Source organism: Anser anser, assembly GCF_964211835.1.
Source record: "Anser anser genome assembly, chromosome: 20".
NCBI classification, from domain to species: domain Eukaryota; kingdom Metazoa; phylum Chordata; class Aves; order Anseriformes; family Anatidae; genus Anser; species Anser anser.
Window position 1 is genome coordinate 11,863,759 of NC_139741.1, and position 18,728 is coordinate 11,882,486.

An 18,728-nucleotide genomic window follows, 5' to 3' on the forward strand; every position below is an offset into this window, starting at 1 on the left:
CTTGTAACCGAGCGTCACAGCCTTGCTCAACCTGTGATGCAGAAACTGCCACAGGGCTAGAGATCAGAAAGCAAGAGAAAGACACAAAATGCCCTCTGATGACAGGGACCCTTCCTCTCAATTTCCACACTGCAGTGGAAACAAGCAGCATTTGAATTAAATACAACAATGTAAAGTCCCTCAACTCAAATGAAATCTTTGCAGGGCAAAGGCAGAAACCTGCCAAATATGTTCCACCCAGACTAAATCCCAAACCAAACACAGGGAAAGAATTATGCTGCAGAGATGCCCAAGAGCCTAGCAAGAAGCTAGGAACATAACCGTTCTTATTCTAGCCTCAATCTGATCAACTTGCACAGCATCTTCTTTCTACTTAAGGCAGCAAGCCCACAGGGAAAAAAAAAGTGTATGCAGCAGAACTAGCTTCTCTGTGCTTCTCTATGATGCAGGGAAACAGGAACGTAGTCCTGAGCCAGTTATTTCATTTACTGAGAAAAAAAAAATAATAATAATGCAGAGAGCTTGACAGCATGTCTCTAACATCCTGGTTTTCAAGCTCTGTGAAACTCTAGTCTGTTAGTCTCAGGTAAGCCCCCCCTTACATCTGCCTAGACCCCCCTTCTCAGCAGCAGACAGGACAGTTAACGCATTGGTTTGGAAGAGGCCCTGTAGTGAAGAAGGACATTGCACCAATTTATCTCTCATTTCTTCAGAGATGGACAGCATAGCTTTTTGGTAAACAGAAGTGGCCTAGCATTCCCCCAGGGGTCTGTCTGCTGCTAGTGTTTCAGCAAATACAGAATGACACAAAAAGCACACGATGAGGCAGAAGGTGCTACCAAGCTCTTTTCTCCAAGCTTCCATGAAAAGGAGGTTATGGCAGAACAATTACTAGTACTCCACTACTGGTGACACCCTCCCTAGCTTTCCCCTCCACCTGCAGGACTCTAAAGCCCTTCATCATGTCAGGCACACAGAGAAGATGGTCTCTTGTCACCTGTTCGGGTACTTCCCCAGCCTTACCAGAGCAGCAGCCAAAGGCAGATAGATTCATTTCTCTGCTCTCACACAAGAAACATTTTGCTTCTTCTAGCTCAGCAAGCAGTTCTACTTCCACTCTAGCCTCAAACTAGCACCATTCCACTTCTCTCTCCTATTGAGTTACAAAGCACATTAATCTTCCTAACCTCTTCTTGCTTGTTCCTTCTGTAAGAGATAGGAATAACTGACAAGGCTCAGAGACCCACGGACCATTCCAACTCAAAAATTAAACAGGGAAATGGACAGTGGCACAAAAGTTCCCAGAAGTATTTGGAGATGACTTGTGTCCAAGTACCGTAAATATTCAGGGAATAGCAGCTCTGCAATGTTCTGCAAGACTTTTTACTGGTTTCGTAAGAATGGTTTATTGGAGTCAGGGTCAAATGCTTCTGTGAGATCAATGCTTCTGTGTAAATCCTCATTTTTAAAACTCAGAATACAGCCAAAGCAAGTGACAACAACATGGGCATGTTGCCTAAGCAGGGCATGGAGAGGTGTCAGCGTCCGACTGTTACGCAGGCGGGGGGCAGGAATGCATACCTTTTTTGCGACACACTTTGCATCTGGCATTCTCTGCCGACATATCCCACTTGATACAGGCATCCAGCATCCCGAGCAGCACATGCATACGGGAGAAGGTCTGGGCCTCACGGATTGCTGTCTTCCACTTCTCCATGGCTGAAGCAACCTGCAGACAGACCTAACAACTTACAACGAAGCACACAGACACACCTCACTACAGTCTGAAGATGTTTTTAATATCCTTTATCTGGGGCCCTTAATAACCAAAACTCAACTTTATACTTCTTTCCTTCTCTATAGCCTCTGCAGTCCTATTTGTGGTTCATCTATAATCAGCCTTACTGGATTAGACAATTTGTTCATAGTAGTACAGCCCTTCTGCAGTTTATGGCCAAGATGAAACAACCTACGTGAACTGCACCAAATTCTTATTCTGAAAGTCTAACCCAAATAATCAGCAAACTAAGAAATTAAAAAGCAGAAATCTAGCACTGTAAAATGTGGGATGAAAGTCAGTAGACAGCTGGCAGCACCACTTGAGCGTGGTGGATTGGAGCAGCCTGTACTGCCCTCCAGTGGATACCGCAGAGAGGCTCGAGCCCATCAGCAAGATCCACCGCTTGGTCCTCTGAGCTGCTCAGCTGGGAAAGAGGACTGTGATAGAAACTGCTACCAGATTTGACAGCCCCAGATATGAAAACAGCACCTTTCCTTAGACAACATGACCTCAGCACAAGTGAAATCCCATAACTGTCTGCAAGCGAGGATGAGAGCGTTAAATCTGAGATTTACACCTAGTCTGCACATAGCAAGCTTCATATGAAACCTCAAACTCAGCTCTGAAGGTTTAGAAAAAAAACATTACGGTGGACCGGAAATGCACCAGAACAGAGAAGTAATCCAGAGCCACTGCATGTTCAACTCAAATATTAATCCTCTGCTTTTTAACAATGAGGTGATGGCCTAGACATGACAGGGACATAATAGGACTCAAGTTAGCATTCTAACACAGGAGAATGAAAAAACAAACACTGAAGTGTCAGATGGGAAAAACTAAACTCTGCAGCTGACAGCAATTTGGGAGCCAAACAAAACCCAGGAATTTTGCAGAGTTGCACATTCTCCTCCCACTGAATTTGAGGAAGCGCAGTGTATATTAGATGTTTGGAAAAACAAACTGTTCTAATAAGCCAACATCCTTGCTGCCATTGCTAGTGTAGAACCTGGAGCCCAAGACATTCAAGACAAATGGAAACCTCCATAGCCTGCTGTGGCCGATTACACAGTGCTGTGCTATTTCTTTGCAGAACATTGTTGAGGTGCTTCACATACTGTGTAATTGATTTTCCAAGTAACTGTTCCATGGGTTTTGCTCTTAACATACTGGGTAACTGCTGGGCCAAGATAAATCTGCAAAAGCTGTTGGCACATTTTGCTTAGATTTCTCTCCCCAGGCCTACGGAATTTAACAGATTTTCAGCCTTGCTTCCCAAGCATCATGAGACTCAGGCATTTTAGCAGTACCATTATCAAGGGAGTTCAAATTGCCAAGTAGGCAAAACAGGAGACTGAAACAAGTTACTTAAATAACCTCCCAGCTGGAAGGGAGTGTTCTAGCACAGAAAACAAAAGCAAAACAAAACAAACAACAACAACAAACTACCAGAGGCAGCCTCAGTCACATTTCGACTTGAGAGTGACAGAAAATGTCTACTTTGGTAAAGCTAGGAAGCCTCTCATCTGGTACCCTAAGACAGTAAGAGAGAAATCCCTCTGAACAGCTGACACCACAAATGCTTGGTTGTGAAGCTGCTCTGAGATCTTGTCTGCCATCAGGGCCTGGTGCACTCCAGTGATACAGGTGAAAAGTGCTCCCCAGCCCGCTCCTTTGTGAACATTCCCAACCAGCAAGCAGCAGGGGTGGATAACCTACCCATGTTCTCATTACGCTTAGGCAGTTGTACTCATGACACACTGCAACAGTTCCCTTTGCTAATTCCCTGTCCTTTTGTAGGGCAGTGCGGAGTGCTACCACCTCCTGACGTGGGAACATTTGCACAGACTCGGAGGCAAAAGATAGATTTTCAGAAACTGCCATAAGCCAGGTCTACATTGCAATCTTTCACCACTCAGCAGTGGTGCTCTCTAGCTACGTAGCCGAGCCAGCAGGAACCCTTAGTATAGACAATTACGTCAGCAAACGGGTGCCTGTTAAGCCATAACTTGCTTCTCACAGGGAAAATGAGACAGAACGATGCCACAAGACTGCAATTTCTCTGGTGTAGTCAGCAAGCACACTAAGGTTTTTCCAGTACAGCCATACTATATTTTTTCCACCGTGTACTCTCAGTGCAATTCTGGCTCTAAAAGACTTTGGAATTATTGTCCTGTACAGGAGATTTGTTTTTAAAAGCCTACCAGTCAGGCTTCTTCAACAGATAACTGCCTCTAAGATCTGGGCTGCTCTTTTAAGGTCATGTATAACGGTTTTCTGCAATGGCAAAAAGAAAGCTTATTCCATATAATCTGAGGTAAGGAAACAAACAAACAAGTTGAACATTCCCTGTGCAACCATAATTGTCTAGGAAACTCTGAGCCAGTTAAAGAAGTCACTGCACTACGTAAACGTTCCAGAGACATCAGCACAACACAAAAGCCAGTGCTCCAGAGGGGGATCTGCAACACCACACACTTGGGCTGGCAATACTGAAATCTATGCCATGTTGCTATAAGGCTGAGTTGTATAACAAAGTATGCAGCCACATTAGACAAATTGGGTAATACTAGAAAAAGTAGCAAGTTATTTTGAATTTAAGTCCTGCAATATTCAGAAATCCTACTGTTCTAGCTGGTTTTCAGATGAAGAAATTACTAATCAGTACGTTTCAGTCATACAGAGCATTTTGTCTAACCAGGCTACCGTAGCTGGAAATTATGAAATTGCTAAAGTGAAGCAAATTACAGAGACCTGGCCTTGCTACAAAGAATGATGCTCTGCAACCACATCGTCAAGTAAGAGCGCAAATTCCTAAGGTAGAATGGAGAAACTAATCAAACACTCATGATTAAAACCGACCAATTTTCTGACAAATAAGAACTCAGGTTTGAAGTCTAACATAGCTTTAGTATTAGAAGGGAAGTGACAAGGGCTCAAATACAGAACATGGCTGAATTACTATCCATTTAGATATTGTAGTAAATCTGATGCTACCCTTGAAGTACACCCTACACATATAACCCTTACAGTTACAGCTGTAAGACACCTGAGAGTAAAGCACAATATGGTGTTGCTGTAGATAAAGGAAATGTCATGATCCAGATCCTTTCTGTCCCAGAGGTTACTGATTTTTATAGCTCTGTATCCTGCTGAGGGCTTTCAGGATAGGGTAGCCTCCCATACTCATTATATTAAGGACCTGAAAATTCAACAAAGTTAATAAAATTTGAATACTTCAGTACAGCTGAAGAATGTGAAAATCTCTAGTGCCTATTCAAACATCCTGCTAACACGGCAATGCCACAGCATAACAAAGACGTAATGTTCAAACAAGGGTTCAGCATATGCTGACAAGAGCTTTTAAAACAGAAATAAAAAGAACAACCAACACTAGTCAAGCATCCATCATTTAATTTCAACTTGCTGTTGTTTTCAACCTGCTGTTCCAGTTCTGGTCTTGTCTACTTCTGCTTACGTCTAAGTATCCCCAACACTAGTATCCCTCATAGGATGAAATACCGGTACAGCTCATCTGCCTGAAGGACCCTACCAAAGCCTCTGCAGTTCCCCTCCATGCCTTCTCAGCTTTGATTTGGGAGGCTATGCCTGTACCCCCACAACACCACTTCTCTCACGCAGGCAACATAAAGCTCTTTCACCCAGATGTCCACACAAGTTGCGTGTAGCCCCCAGTTTGGAATCTTCTGTCGGTGTCTCTATACGTAAGACTTGTGCATCTTCTTGCGTAACACTGATATGTACCCGAACCTAACTCCCTCGCAGTCACCAAAACCTCAGCATGTCTCTCTTCCTTTTTATGCAAGAAAGGTGTTAAGCCGCCATCAGTCCTCTCTAATGGATACAACTCCTGCTAAGTTCTCTAAAAATGCTTTGTAATATGCTTTTATTCAAGTATCCAGTTTTTGTGAGGAACTCCCCCCAAAAAGTCAAATACTTGACCCATTTCCTGTTCATAGAGAGAACATTAACTGCAGTTACATATTACGATTTTTACTTTGGTAATACCTTTACTTCTCAAAATAACCAGGGAACATCTGGCCCCATAAACAAACCCATTACACTCTAAACTTGCAATGGGGAGAAGCTACACGGGATTTAGTACCATATGAAATGTAATACAACTCCTCTTTAAGCAGGAGCACTACAAGACAGAAACAGAGCCCTGAAATGAACAATACCTTAGCTTCTTCTGCCATTTTCTTGTCTTCATCAATCTCCTCAGCCTTGGCAACATAGTCCTCTCCTTGATGTTTCCTTCTTTTCTGCTTGGGGGCCATGAAGCCTTGCAAAAACTTCTTAATAACACCAGCTTGGAGTGCAATCACACACTCTCCAAAATCCTTCAAGCTCTCTAGTGAGTATACCTGATAGAAAGAGCATACAATCGCTTAACAGTTGGACATCACCCTCTGCGCTTTTTTAGGTGGTTTTGTCCTGCAAATGGATATGTGGGATACTTAATGCAGTGTTGCTAATCCCACACCTGCTTATGGAATCAGCATATTACCGCTGCTTCTGCTGGAGTTCACACACAGCATACACACATTCACGTATAGAACGTGAATGCTTATGTCAGTTCAGAAAAAAGCATGATGCTTTGGGGTGTGTGGAGCGGAAGCAATTCTTCCATTCCCTTAGTCACTTCACTTTTCCAATCATTCACTTAACACTGAAGGTCCCATACAGAAAAAGAAGTTTCTGCAGTGACTCAGAATGTAATTTAACAGATTATTAACCATTCCAAGACAGACGCTGTCATCCTTTGGTACAGGAGCATACAGTAGTTGTTAAGACTATGTATTCTACCTATACCCATGATAGGTTTATCATGTCCTAAAGAAACACAACACACCAAGAAATGCTCATGTGATTAAGGCCAAACTAACCAGTACAGTCATCCTTTACTTCAATGCACAGTAACTTCCTTGTGCTGACATACCCACCAACAGAATGTCCTTTAACTTCTGGAAGTGGAGCACAAACATTATCCCAAACCTAAAGTGGTCTGAATTTATGAAAATTGCCAAAACAGAAAATTGCTGTCTCAACAAAACATTCTGGCTACAGCTACAAGCAGCTACAAAGAGCTCTGCTAAAGCTCCATAAAGAAGTCCCCCATCAGATGAGGGAAACAGGACAACTTCACAGCTGTGCAGGACACCTACCTTCAAAGTTATAATTCACCTACACCAAACGGACCTCAAGCCAGCAGCTATGTAAACTTGAAACACCAGATAAGAAAGAGAGCATACACACGAAATTTGATTTTCCAGATCCTCTTTTTAAAGGAGAACCAAAGAGTCAAAACCTTCCAGAGATAGTATTAATAGTATGATAGTATGAAGTCAGGTTTGTCTTTCCTAGTACTACTTTGTTCACTCACTCTTGCTTCAAATTCTGGTGTCACATCAACATATCCCAGCCCTCCTTTCTGCAGACGAGTTGCGACCTCAATTAGATCACTTCGGAGGTAGTTCAATAGTTCTTGGTTGCCGTCACAGGATTTGAGGCCCAGGTTCTGTTTCCGAGCCAAATGGATAGAATGTGTGATGTCCTGATACCTGGAAAATCAAGAAAAACCTTTGAATGCATGCAGACCAGTGCCTTGTGAGGGTGCTGGGGCATTCAGTGATCTACATGCTCCACCAGTGCAGAACGTTCTTTGAAAGATGCTTTAAAGCACGTGGCAGTTCTGCTTCTGTGGGTAAAACAGCACTGCCTTTGCTTCCAGTTGCAGGGAACAACTTACAGAGTGACCAAACCTCTTTACAATTTTAAGCTTTGCTTATCAAGTAATATTTGCAATATCATCTAAGAAGGAACAATTCCTCAGTACCCTCCCCTCTTCAGCAGATGCACAATCAAAGCAAAGTGCTGAATGCTGCCCCAGGAATTTAAAACTTGGTATGATAATGATGTGCTTTGACATTGAGAAAAGACATAGAAAAGAAACAATAGGCTCACCTTTTCTCCAAACGCTCCTTTAGCTGACTCTCTCTCACTCCTTGTGGGTGCAGGCAATCTAGCAGCTCATCCAAATCCTTCTGATTGTCACATAGAAACCTGAAAGATACATTACCTGATTTTGGTGCACGTTCTATCTCTGTGGCAACAATTCCTTCTTTTAAACAGTTCACAAATATCAGTAGACAGGAATGACAATTAACCTATATCAAACCCCATGGAGGAAGGTGAAAAACTTCCAGTAATGCTGGCATAAGCATTCTGACTAACAGAGGCCTCATTTCAAGGTTCCCAAATGTAGCTAATTCCAGAGTAACAAAAACAATAACACAGAACTGATTCGTAGAGTTTTTTTCCCTGCATTAAGTTTATTCAGACATTGGCATCTGAATTTAGTCATCTACCCCAGGGATTAGATTCACTAAATTGCAGTCGTTTAAGTCATCTGAATGTCATTTTTGATGCACTAGAAAAGATTAACATGCTATGTACTGCATAGTATGGCAATTTAATCATTCTTTCTGCAGAGCCTTCAACTTATGTCATTAACCCAAGAAGTCCCTAGATTAAAAAAAGGGTATGTCAGCTTATACCATGACTGCTGATGTTACAGATCTGAGACTATGAAGGCTATGCCCTCTGCAAGTGTAGATCTCCTTCCTAAGAAACCTGCATTAACTTGAAAGCTTAAATATAGTACGTGAAAACTATATTCATTAGCTTTAAACCTTTTTGCTCAGAAAGTCCTTCAGGAGAGCAATGTTAATCTGCAGTTAGCTGAATCTAATAGGGCTACACTTATGCAGTTCTCTACACGAGGCATTTTCAGCAATTCCAGAGTACAACCAAAACATTAGTTTTAATGCTGGTTGGTAGATTTAAAATAGCTTTGAGACAACCTGAAACTCTGTGTCTTTTTTCTTTTTTTCCCTTCAACACTTTTCTGTGATGTCATGGAGCGTTCTCACCTCAGACATGCATGTGTGCTGGACAGAGGTGGGAGAATTAGTATACAATCTGAGTTGCAAAGCTCATTTACAGAAAATATGGTTAATTATGCATCTAATAGATGATCAGTAGTTTAAAAAGGGATCTGAATGAATAGCAAAGTCAACCTTAAATGGAAACAACTGCAAAGGATCACTATGTGATCCTTACCAGACACAGAGAAGACTCCGGTTCTAATTTTTCTTCTTGGGCACAAGCTCAGATGAACCAAGCAACAACTAGAGAAGGATGCTGTCCTGGTTCTTGTAGAATAACAGTATCTGCAATAGTTTCTTTTTCTGGCAGAAATACTTACTAAATACTGTATCTGAAACAAAAATATTTTGGAGTTCTAGCATGCTCATATTAGGGTAATGGCCTGACAACCTGCATTTCTTTAGTAAATTAATCACTCTAATAAAATACAAGATTGATTGTTTAAAAATGGAAGAAAAACGGTTCCTTGCCAGTCATCTGCTTCAGTACACTCCAACCCTGCAAGGCATCCTCACTGTGCACAGAGAGATCAAATCTTCTGGCCACCACTACCTTTTGCACACCCTCCCTACAAGACACAGGACAGAGCAGCTCCAAATATCAAAGATATTTCACCCCCTGGAGCCTAGCGCATGCACTTCAAAAGTGTCAGCTTTTGGGCTGGTCATGGGATCCAACAGACATTCACACAAACCCTTAACAACCCTAAGTCAAACAATGTAACTCCTGTCTTTTGCTAACAGATACCACTCACGGTGACTCATTAGCATTCCTACATTCACTGTAAGGTCTACCGAGAGACCACTGCAAAAACTGGCATTTCTAACTCTACTGGACTTCATTAAATAGAGAAATTTCTCTAGAATATTTGATATCAAATTGCTGCCAAAACCTTGGGGAAAATCTCAAGATTAATCCTAAACCATATTTCAGTATGAAGAACCTGTCACAGTATGGGAATGGCATAAACCAAGCTTCAAAACAGTTGTCCTGCAGATACCCGGCAGAGTACTATTTCTCAGCATGTTGAGGTTGCCTAGGTCATGATGCTGCAAGTGATACACCATGGGATCCAGTTGGAAAATACCTGAAAAGACACTACTGCCCAAGCTTTCTCAGCTTTCCCTCAAGGGTACAAATCTAGGAGAATTCCCTGCACAGTTTTCTTCTCTAATGAAAATGGAAGGGCACTGGAAATGGTTAACATATGGCACTTAGATTCTCCAGTTACGTGGTTTGGGGAAAGACAACACGGGCTGCTGGCCAGAGTGAGAAAGCAGATAACATCCTTCTAAGAAAGGTAGGAAGGGCTAAATCCCAGCACAACTTTGTTTCTGCTGAAAAGGAAATGGGACAGGAAAAGGGGAGCATCTGCAACATGCACATGTGCTTTCCCAGTCTTCCCAGTGAGTAAGAACTGGACTTCTAGGAGCAGGTACTCTTCTACATCAGCTTGAACTCAAATACACATAATATAAACACATTAAAGAAGTACCTGTGCTTGTTTGGTGGTACCTTGCTGCTTTGTGCAGCCCCAGATCCTGGTTCTCAAACCAATGCTATACATTCCCTACCCCCTGAAGGAACCACCTGCACCTCCAGCTAGGGCTCAACCAGCATGAAGCTGGGAGCATGGACATGATAAAATAGGGCTAGCATTTTAACTGGGGGAGGCAACAGGGCTGCGAGACTGTGAGTCTTGGTAAAAGGGAAGGGAAAGTAATTGGTGCCATTAGTGTGGCTTGACACAGAGCTTATGCATAGTAACACAATCCAGAATAAAGGGAAAGACATCCGTGGAGAGTCAAGACCAGATGAAGGCCTTCAAACTGACCTGAAAGGGGGAAGCCTGACTGGGGTAATAGCTTCCTGCATCCGTAAATAACAGCCGTGATTCTTTTCTTATCAGTCTGGTGGCTTGCTCTGCCAGATGGGTCAGCAATCATAACAGAAGGGACACAAGACACAAGTATCAAGTCAAAAGGAGCTATCAGTATTCATTCAGGCTGAATATTCCCACATGTTCTCAGGCTACAGGCTGCAAGGGACAGAAAGAAAGGTATAAAACCTGGACTGCAGACTAGGGAATGAAGAAATCAAGAGGACAACATCTAGAGGAGCCCAGGATCAGTACCTGCTCTGGAGGGTTGGTAGAAACAGGGAAACTCCATCTGTAGAATATAGTCGTGAGAATGGAGTCTGTCAGCACCCACTCACGGTTAACTCAAATTGTCTGCTGAGGGGACCCGCCATACCATGGTGTATTCCTAATAGATGAAGAACAACGGCAGTTACTCTGCAGAGATGCCACTATTTTTAAAATTCAACTCCTTTCTGACCAGGACGAGTGAGAAGTCTCCTGCATAGTAACATACTGCAAAGGTTTCAATTAACTTGGGTTTCTTGCAGGAAAGACAGACGTGTACATTTCAAGGACCACATGTCCAGAGGCTTTGTAAGATTTTTCTTTTTTTTAATAAGCATCAACATTACTGAAAGTGGTGTATGATATGGTACTGGTTCTTCCATCTGGATATGACAGAAGCTAGACAAATAACCACACACTTATGATTCTGAATGAGAACAATGACTCACTTCTAGGATAGAACAGTGAGCACTCTTCTTTTGGGGGCAAAGTACTGAAAGCAGAAACCACTTCCACGAGACACTGTTTCTGCAGCTCTTGGTGGAAATATGGATTCTATCGCTCCCTTTATCAATATCCTACAAGCTCCCAACCTCAATGAGAAAAAGGGCAGGACTGAATTACAACCATTCATGGAGTTAATTTGGTTTTCATTCCAAAGACTCAATCTAAGTATAGCAGGGTAAAGCTAAAGGTATTTATTCTACATGAGGCTACACTTAATCCCATTTTAGACATTCTACTACGAAAAAGAGACAGGTGACAGGAATTAAAGAACACAAAGAAATGAAACTTCCTATGTACTACATGGTAACATTATGAGTTCAAGATGAACCAGCCCTTGCATCCAAACAACAGGGCATGTAGATATCCAAGGACTTCAGTACCGTTTGAGGGCTTCTCATGCTGTACAAGGACAATGTGCAAAAAGCAGCCAAGGAGGAGACAATTCCCTAACCACCTATGCTCATGGGAGTCCTTGAGACAGGCAAGATTGATGGCAACCATCAGAGAGCAAAATATTGTAATAGGAATATGGATTTCCTCAGAGGGAAGTTCTAGTTGCTGGCTATCCTCTGAAACAAGTGATCTCAGGTTGTCACCTTTTTTGGGGGGAGGCACATCAGCTGATCTGAAGTAATTTCCCCCCTTTTTCAAAAGAAAACCAAAACCAACCAACCAAAACCAAACCACTGTCATTTGCTAGTTTAGTTTTCTGATCTGTTGTTTCTGCATCAAAAGAAAATGCTTTCTTAAGGAGACTTCTCCATTCTCCTCTAGCACTACTCTCCATCTCCCTGTTGAACATACACAGGGTATTTCTATAACCCTAATATGAACCATAGTGAGAATGTTTTCTTATTGTTGCTACTGTTTCCCCCTCCCCAAAGTTTTCTCAAACATTTTTTCACCCCAAAGGTAAGAGTCAGCATCTAGTATGGAAACTTTAAGATGATCTTTTTGAAAGCATTTTAGGCTTTTAGCTGCCAGTTTAAGCTTTATAATTATTATTAAACTTCTTAATTTTTGTTCTCTTTAAAATACAAGAATACTAGATCTAAGCATTCTATGGTCAATTCTCACAAAGCCTCTCTTCAACAACACAATATAATTCAGTCCTGAGACTATACAGGACCTGGTCCAAAAAAGCTGTTTCTCCTGGTTTGTATGACTAGTTACACCAGAAGACACTCCTACCTAAATCACTCCAATCTTTCTCAGCATGTCAGTGAGAGTTGCCAACCTGATCAAGCAATTCAGCAGTGTAACTTCAAGTGCTGTGCTTTTTCAAACACAGCCTGGTTACAAATTATAGGGATTCTGTGTTACTTAGCTCATCTGATTTGGCTGTATGTTGTCTTCAATTCATAGCAACATGCATTAATAGTTTAAACTATGGTTTTCCATTTATAATTTGTCCTTCTACTGGAAGGCACCTTGCCAACTCTGCTAAATGAAGTATTAGAAGAGGCAGTTAGAAGGAGCTGAAAGAACTTTCTTGTGGATCATACAATCTATGATCTTCTGTTTAGCGCCCATGCCCTAGGAATGCTCAATTTCTTGAACTTTGGCAATGTGATGAGATGTGCCAAGGACTAGACTGAGAAAGGGGTGGAGATTTCCTATGGCAATGTTAGACAGAGTGCAGGCACGCAGAGGAAACTGCTATCTCCTACAACTCACTGTCAATGGAAGAGAAAGCGTACAGCCGTATCAGGAATCAGTGATTCATCTAAACCATCAGCATTGACCAAGATGTCCACTAATTTCAATCTCTTTGACAGTTCCTGATGGAAGAGCATGAACATGTAAAGTATAGTAAAGCATCGCTGACTTCAGTGGAACTATGCTTTGGAGCTAAACTCACAACTAGCGATATTTAGCAAAGATGAAGTAATCCCATATTGTGAGTCAACAATGGAAAACTCCAGAGAAAAGCCACTGGTAACAGGAGCAGAAGGAACAAGTACTTTGTGAGAATTACTTCTCAGGCTTACCTAAAAACACCTTCACAGTCTTTCACAGGTAGTTTAAGTAGGTAAAGATGTAGCCAATTTCCCTTCTCTCATGGGAACACTGCTAATCACTCCTTACCACACAAGGCAAATGGCTGACAGATTTTCTTTAAAGACCTTACTAGAGCAAGTCACAAACATGCTCAAAGGCAAACTGTTTAGATTTGATTCACTTAGAAGACATGTTGGTAGCTATTGCTTGGCACTGGGAATCATTAAAGGGATAACAGACTGTTCACAGGTAATAGTAATTTCGCTAAGCTAAAATAATCATCAGTAGCAACAACAACAAAAAAAATCACTTCCATGATATGGTGCTATCGGAGAACAAATGGATTCCACCAGCATGCTATGAAACCCATCAAGAAAGCTAACACTAAAAAGGAGCTGAGGGATAACTCCACGTCTCACATAGTGCAAGAACATGCAGGGTGTACGTCTGGCTCCAAAGATATCAATGAAAACTAATTTCACATGCTCAAGGACCCCATGTACTACAATTCAGGTCTGCTGAGACAAGCCATGAAAGAAAGTCTGGACAGTTAGATAGGTCACTGCTCCCCCAGCTTTTTCAAAAGACCACAGCAAATCTTTTCAATTAACAATTCTTCTGATTATAAAATACATAAAATCAGTACATCAAAGTGGTGTTTTACCAGGGTAATCTATACTGGCTCTAAGTCTGATAGATTAGAATGGTTCTACTGCCTCTTGGATCAGGTGCTCTATTAGCCATTTGCTACTAGCAACAGAGGCCTGACAGTCCGATAAACTAATTCAACTGTTAAGTACTGAAAGAACACTAGGTATATGGCAGCTATTAAATGACATCTCTGTTTAGTTTCCTTGACCTTTATATTTTAATTACTTTGCAGATATAAGGCATGTATTACCATAAGTTCTGTCCCTGCTTGGGCGCTGTGGTTTCTGCAGGAAGGTCCACAGCATGTACAGACCGATGAAGTGCACTCCCTCTGCCGTCCGTGGCTGTGCTCTTCCGCTTGTCTATAAGAGAAGAGCACAAGCTCAAATGTATTCTCATTCATGCTTCTCCTCAGACACAAATTTTATTTTTCAAAAACTAACCTACCTTCGGTTAAGTATTTATGATCAGCACCTAGGCCAGCAGTACATTTTCCAGAGAAAACTACTCCAGCACTAGTTTGCTAAAGCTCACAGTAAACGCATTTGTAGAAACACAAATATTAAAGAAAATATTATTGAATCATTAAGCATGCACACAATTATAAAAAAACATTCCTACTATTTCAAATACGTACTAGTTTCACTCTTTAGCTATACACTGACAACATACTTTTAAATTTGAAGGTGATACAAATAGGATGCGTTTATATTTCTGAGCATCTTATCCCAACAGTCTGACATGAATTTAACACTTTGCTCATTAAGTTTCAAATGGAAAGTGTGAAAAATCTTTGCATAATAGCTCGGTAAAAACGTAGGCAATACCTGATAAACTAATACAGCTGGAAGCAAAGTGGTATACAGGAACATTGGCAGGTCAATATTTGAACAAATTCACATAAGAAAATAAACCCATTGAGGATCACTGAATGATACAACTTCTAACACAACTCATCAAGATGCAGGAGGCTGGAAAGTTACACTGGATGAAATATCACTGTATGTTTGCCTTGTTTTTCTACAGATGTCTACTCCGACCAATGTATAAGACAGGATACCACCAAAGAAAGGCTCCCTGATTTAATTCAATACAACCTGCTGCACATAGTATTGCTGTAGATGAACTCGATGACAGTCTATGTTTCAAATGCAACAAATTATCAGGACTGAAACTGCAACTGGAATTAGACTACAGTATGCTCTTCTGTACCAGGAACACAAAAACATTATGCTTCCCCCCCCACAGAAGGATTTTTGAGCATGGCCAAGTTCTGCCTGCAATGCTTGGCTACCCAGGCTTGAAGTCACCAAGGCAAAATTGGTGACTAGGAGAGGAAGCACTGGAACTTCAGCTTATCATTGCCCCTCATCAGCACATTTGGAACAAGGTGAACAGCAGGCTGAGAGGATGTGCGAGAGGGACTCTGCCAAAATGTCCTCAGTCAGCGAGCTATAGGTGTCTGGACACCTGCTCTGCTTGATGCTATTTCAGTGGGGTCTGTGTGAAAGTTCTGGACAGGCCTATGGTGAAAAGTTTGGCTCGTTGCTCCTCCAGATAAACAGCATGTTTGTCCTCTGTGACAAGAAAAGTAATCTGGAAGTTGTGCCACTGGTGGAGCATTAGCATGGTGATGGCTATCCTTACTCCCTGCAACAGGCAATCAACTACTTGTCCAAGAAGTTTGGCACACTGTAGCCCAACAGGTACAGAGTAAAACAGTGTGGTTACTACACAGTTGACATCAACTGCTTTTAAGAGAGAGGTGATCATATCCCATGGTCCTTACGTGGTACACTGCAGACAGTCTCAAGATCTGCAGCGGTAGCAGGAAACCATAATGAATGAACTCTCCCATGCACAGGTTTTCTGAGTTCACAGTAGGTTTAGATCAGAGGAAGCCCACAAAGACACAGACTAGCCAGTTCTCTCTCAAGTTGACAAACCCATCCTAACAGTTAGACAGCAACAAAGGAAACACCCACAGAGAAGCCAGATGACCATACCTCCTGGGCTGTAGTCCTTTTTTACTTCTTCTTTTTTCTGATGGGGAAGGATGAATCTGTAGTCTATACTGTCATGCACCCAGCCTTTCTCAATGAACAAGCCAGGAACCTCATCCGAAAACAGCCAATACCTGCAGGGCACGGCACACATACATGTTAACAGGTACCTGTCTCCTTTTTTGGCTGCATTTACACACATCCATCTTTACATGCACAAGGAGGAGAGCATGTGTGTCCGTAACTCAACAAAAACTGAGCACACCTGTATCTTTGAGAAACTAGAAGAGCTTTTATTAAAATCCATTCTAACAGCCTTTCAGTATAACAAACAGGAAGAAGAGAAGACAGTAACTAGATTCTTGAGTACCAATGTGAGCACTTGAAGTTCTGCTGGCCAGTGGATTGTAACCTCCACAGTCAGCTTTTTCCTTTCCTACGTAAACGAGTGAAAACTGGTACACCGTATATACACAAAAACTCATTTCTGCTCTCCTTCACAGTCCAATGCAGAGAGTACTCTCAATACCCTCTGTACCTATCAATTCTTTGGAGCTACTACCTGCTAAAGCTCCTGTCAAAGGGGACAGCCAGCAGCATGGAATCATTTCCTTTCCTACCTGTTATGATTACGGTCAGTGCCAATTGGGGTCCTGCGCATCACAAGCTTCGCCTTGGCAATTCCATCCTGGAATGTTTTCTCAGCTGCAGCTTTATGCTTCCGGATTCTTTCTTCCTCTGCTTCTTTCTCCATCCTCACTGTTGGAATTAGCATGGAGAAGTATTAGCATTCTTTTACTGTATTTAGACATCGATATCATCTTTTATTTTACTAGGTCAGGTGGGAAAAATAATTTATTGGTGACTTTGCTTAATATTCTTCTAATGCAGCCAGCCACCTTTCATACAATCTTCCACAATCCTTTCTAGAAAAAAAATAAATCAAAAGTTATCAAGAAGTTGAGGCATAAGGATGAACTGGCTTTTGGAAAGAGGAAAGTTTGGATAAGAATAGATTGGAGAAAGTATTCATTATTTTTCCTCATAATAGATCAATGAAGTGGCATTTGCTGCTGCGCAACTCCACGTAACAAAGGTCTTTCTTTAATTACAGCACAACGTACAATAAGGAATTCTGCTCTAGCCAGCTCAAACACTGGGAGCAGTACAGCAACAACATGACGCAAGTCAGCATGGCTAACAGACATCTGCATCTCCATGACTGCAGCTGTGGGGAATGGTTGCCCAACAAGCTGACCTACTGAACAAACAGATCTGGCACAACAGAAGCCTCTTCCAGGCACCAATGTCTCACAGCAGTGACTCAGTCATGTCTCCTAACCATCTCACTCTTTTCCAGATATGCTACGACGTGGAAGAGCGTTAAAGTAGAAACCTCAGGTTTCTCCCTCATGACAGAAGTACTACAGTCTCAGTAGCTCTCAATATGCATTTTTTTTTTCGGTCAACAAACAATCAAAAACTCAACAACCCTGAAACTGCCTAAATCTTGGCATCACAGGCTCCTTGGGAGAGTCTTATGGACAAAAGACATTACTTCATATCTCTAGGTAGGTAATGAGCAAGAAGAAATGCAGCTACTGCCAAGAGGCAAAACGTTAAGGTCAAGGGGATTTATGCTTCTTTTTATAGTTCAAAATTCTCTCAAACAACAGGCATGCTTCCACCAAGAAGCAGGCGTAACAAGACCATATGGAAAGGGTGAGCTGGAAAGGGGCAGATAAAAACTATAACAGAGAGGTTGCATGCTGGTTGCTAGCTCAAGGAGAAAGCTGACTTCTTGCTAGGAAGCAGCCCTTTTCCCGGGGCTGTTACCTACTCTCTCTTGCAGCCGTTTTCTGTATCAAGACAGATTTGATAACAATTGATGAGTAAATACCTGGTCCGTCTCTGAAATCCTGCCAATGTAATCAATCCTGAGTGATTAGAGAAAACATGCTGAAAAACATTCCCCTGCATTCATTACACCAACTCAATTGATCAGCTTTTATATAATAAAAACAACTATATAATAAAACCAACTCTTGGCAGTCTGCGAGATCACACACCTACCAGTGTCCACTAGGCACAGAGCTCACTCCAAAAAGTCTGTGATGACCCAGATAGAGGGCCTGCCAGAGATGTGGAAGTTCAGGCCTCTGGCTGCAGGGAGTGCCAGCTGCTGCTGGGGGAGGGCATCACGGAGACTGCCTGTTCTCAGGGGGAAGGTCTACTCACCATAGCGGCTGACCTCAAGGAAGAGGTAGAGAGACTGACAAGCATCAGGGACAGTATGCAGGAGATTGCCTGGTGGAGTAACTCCCTGTTGTGCCAGACAGAAGGGTGCTGCGGGAATGCCCCCAGAGGCCAGTGGAGCCCCTGCCCTGTCAGGCAGAGGGAGGGGACCAAAAAGCTAGGAGGGCTGGAAGCGAGTCCCAGTTCAGTGCCGCAGGCAACCCCAGTCCCTACCTACCTCGCTTCCCCAGGTGCCCCTCTGTAATAGGTTTGAGGCCCTTTATCTTGAAGGAAAGGTAGGCAAGGACATGGTGGAAGGCCTGCCTATGAGGTCATGTAGGAAGAGGCAGTTGACACCATGCCTCAAGACCAAGACTGGCTCCGAAAAGAAAGAAAGAAGGGTAATTGTAGTAGGAGATTCACTTCTGAGAGGAAC

At 42.3% G+C, this 18,728-nt stretch overlaps 1 protein-coding gene across 2 annotated transcripts in view; it reads right to left on the reverse strand.

Annotated features, from left to right (window-relative positions):
* The window catches only part of BAZ1B (bromodomain adjacent to zinc finger domain 1B), a 52,647-nt gene that overhangs the window by 9,248 nt on the left and 24,671 nt on the right, over positions 1 to 18,728 (reverse strand). For both annotated transcript variants that reach the window (XM_083806278.1, XM_083806279.1), the window contains exons 8-14: positions 16,678 to 16,816; positions 16,061 to 16,191; positions 14,305 to 14,416; positions 7,766 to 7,864; positions 7,185 to 7,362; positions 5,980 to 6,165; positions 1,582 to 1,729 (exon numbers count right to left, since the gene is read on the reverse strand). In XM_083806278.1, the coding sequence (XP_083662404.1) occupies positions 1,582 to 1,729; positions 5,980 to 6,165; positions 7,185 to 7,362; positions 7,766 to 7,864; positions 14,305 to 14,416; positions 16,061 to 16,191; positions 16,678 to 16,816 (993 nt within the window). The remainder of the gene's footprint in view (positions 1 to 1,581; positions 1,730 to 5,979; positions 6,166 to 7,184; positions 7,363 to 7,765; positions 7,865 to 14,304; positions 14,417 to 16,060; positions 16,192 to 16,677; positions 16,817 to 18,728) is intronic.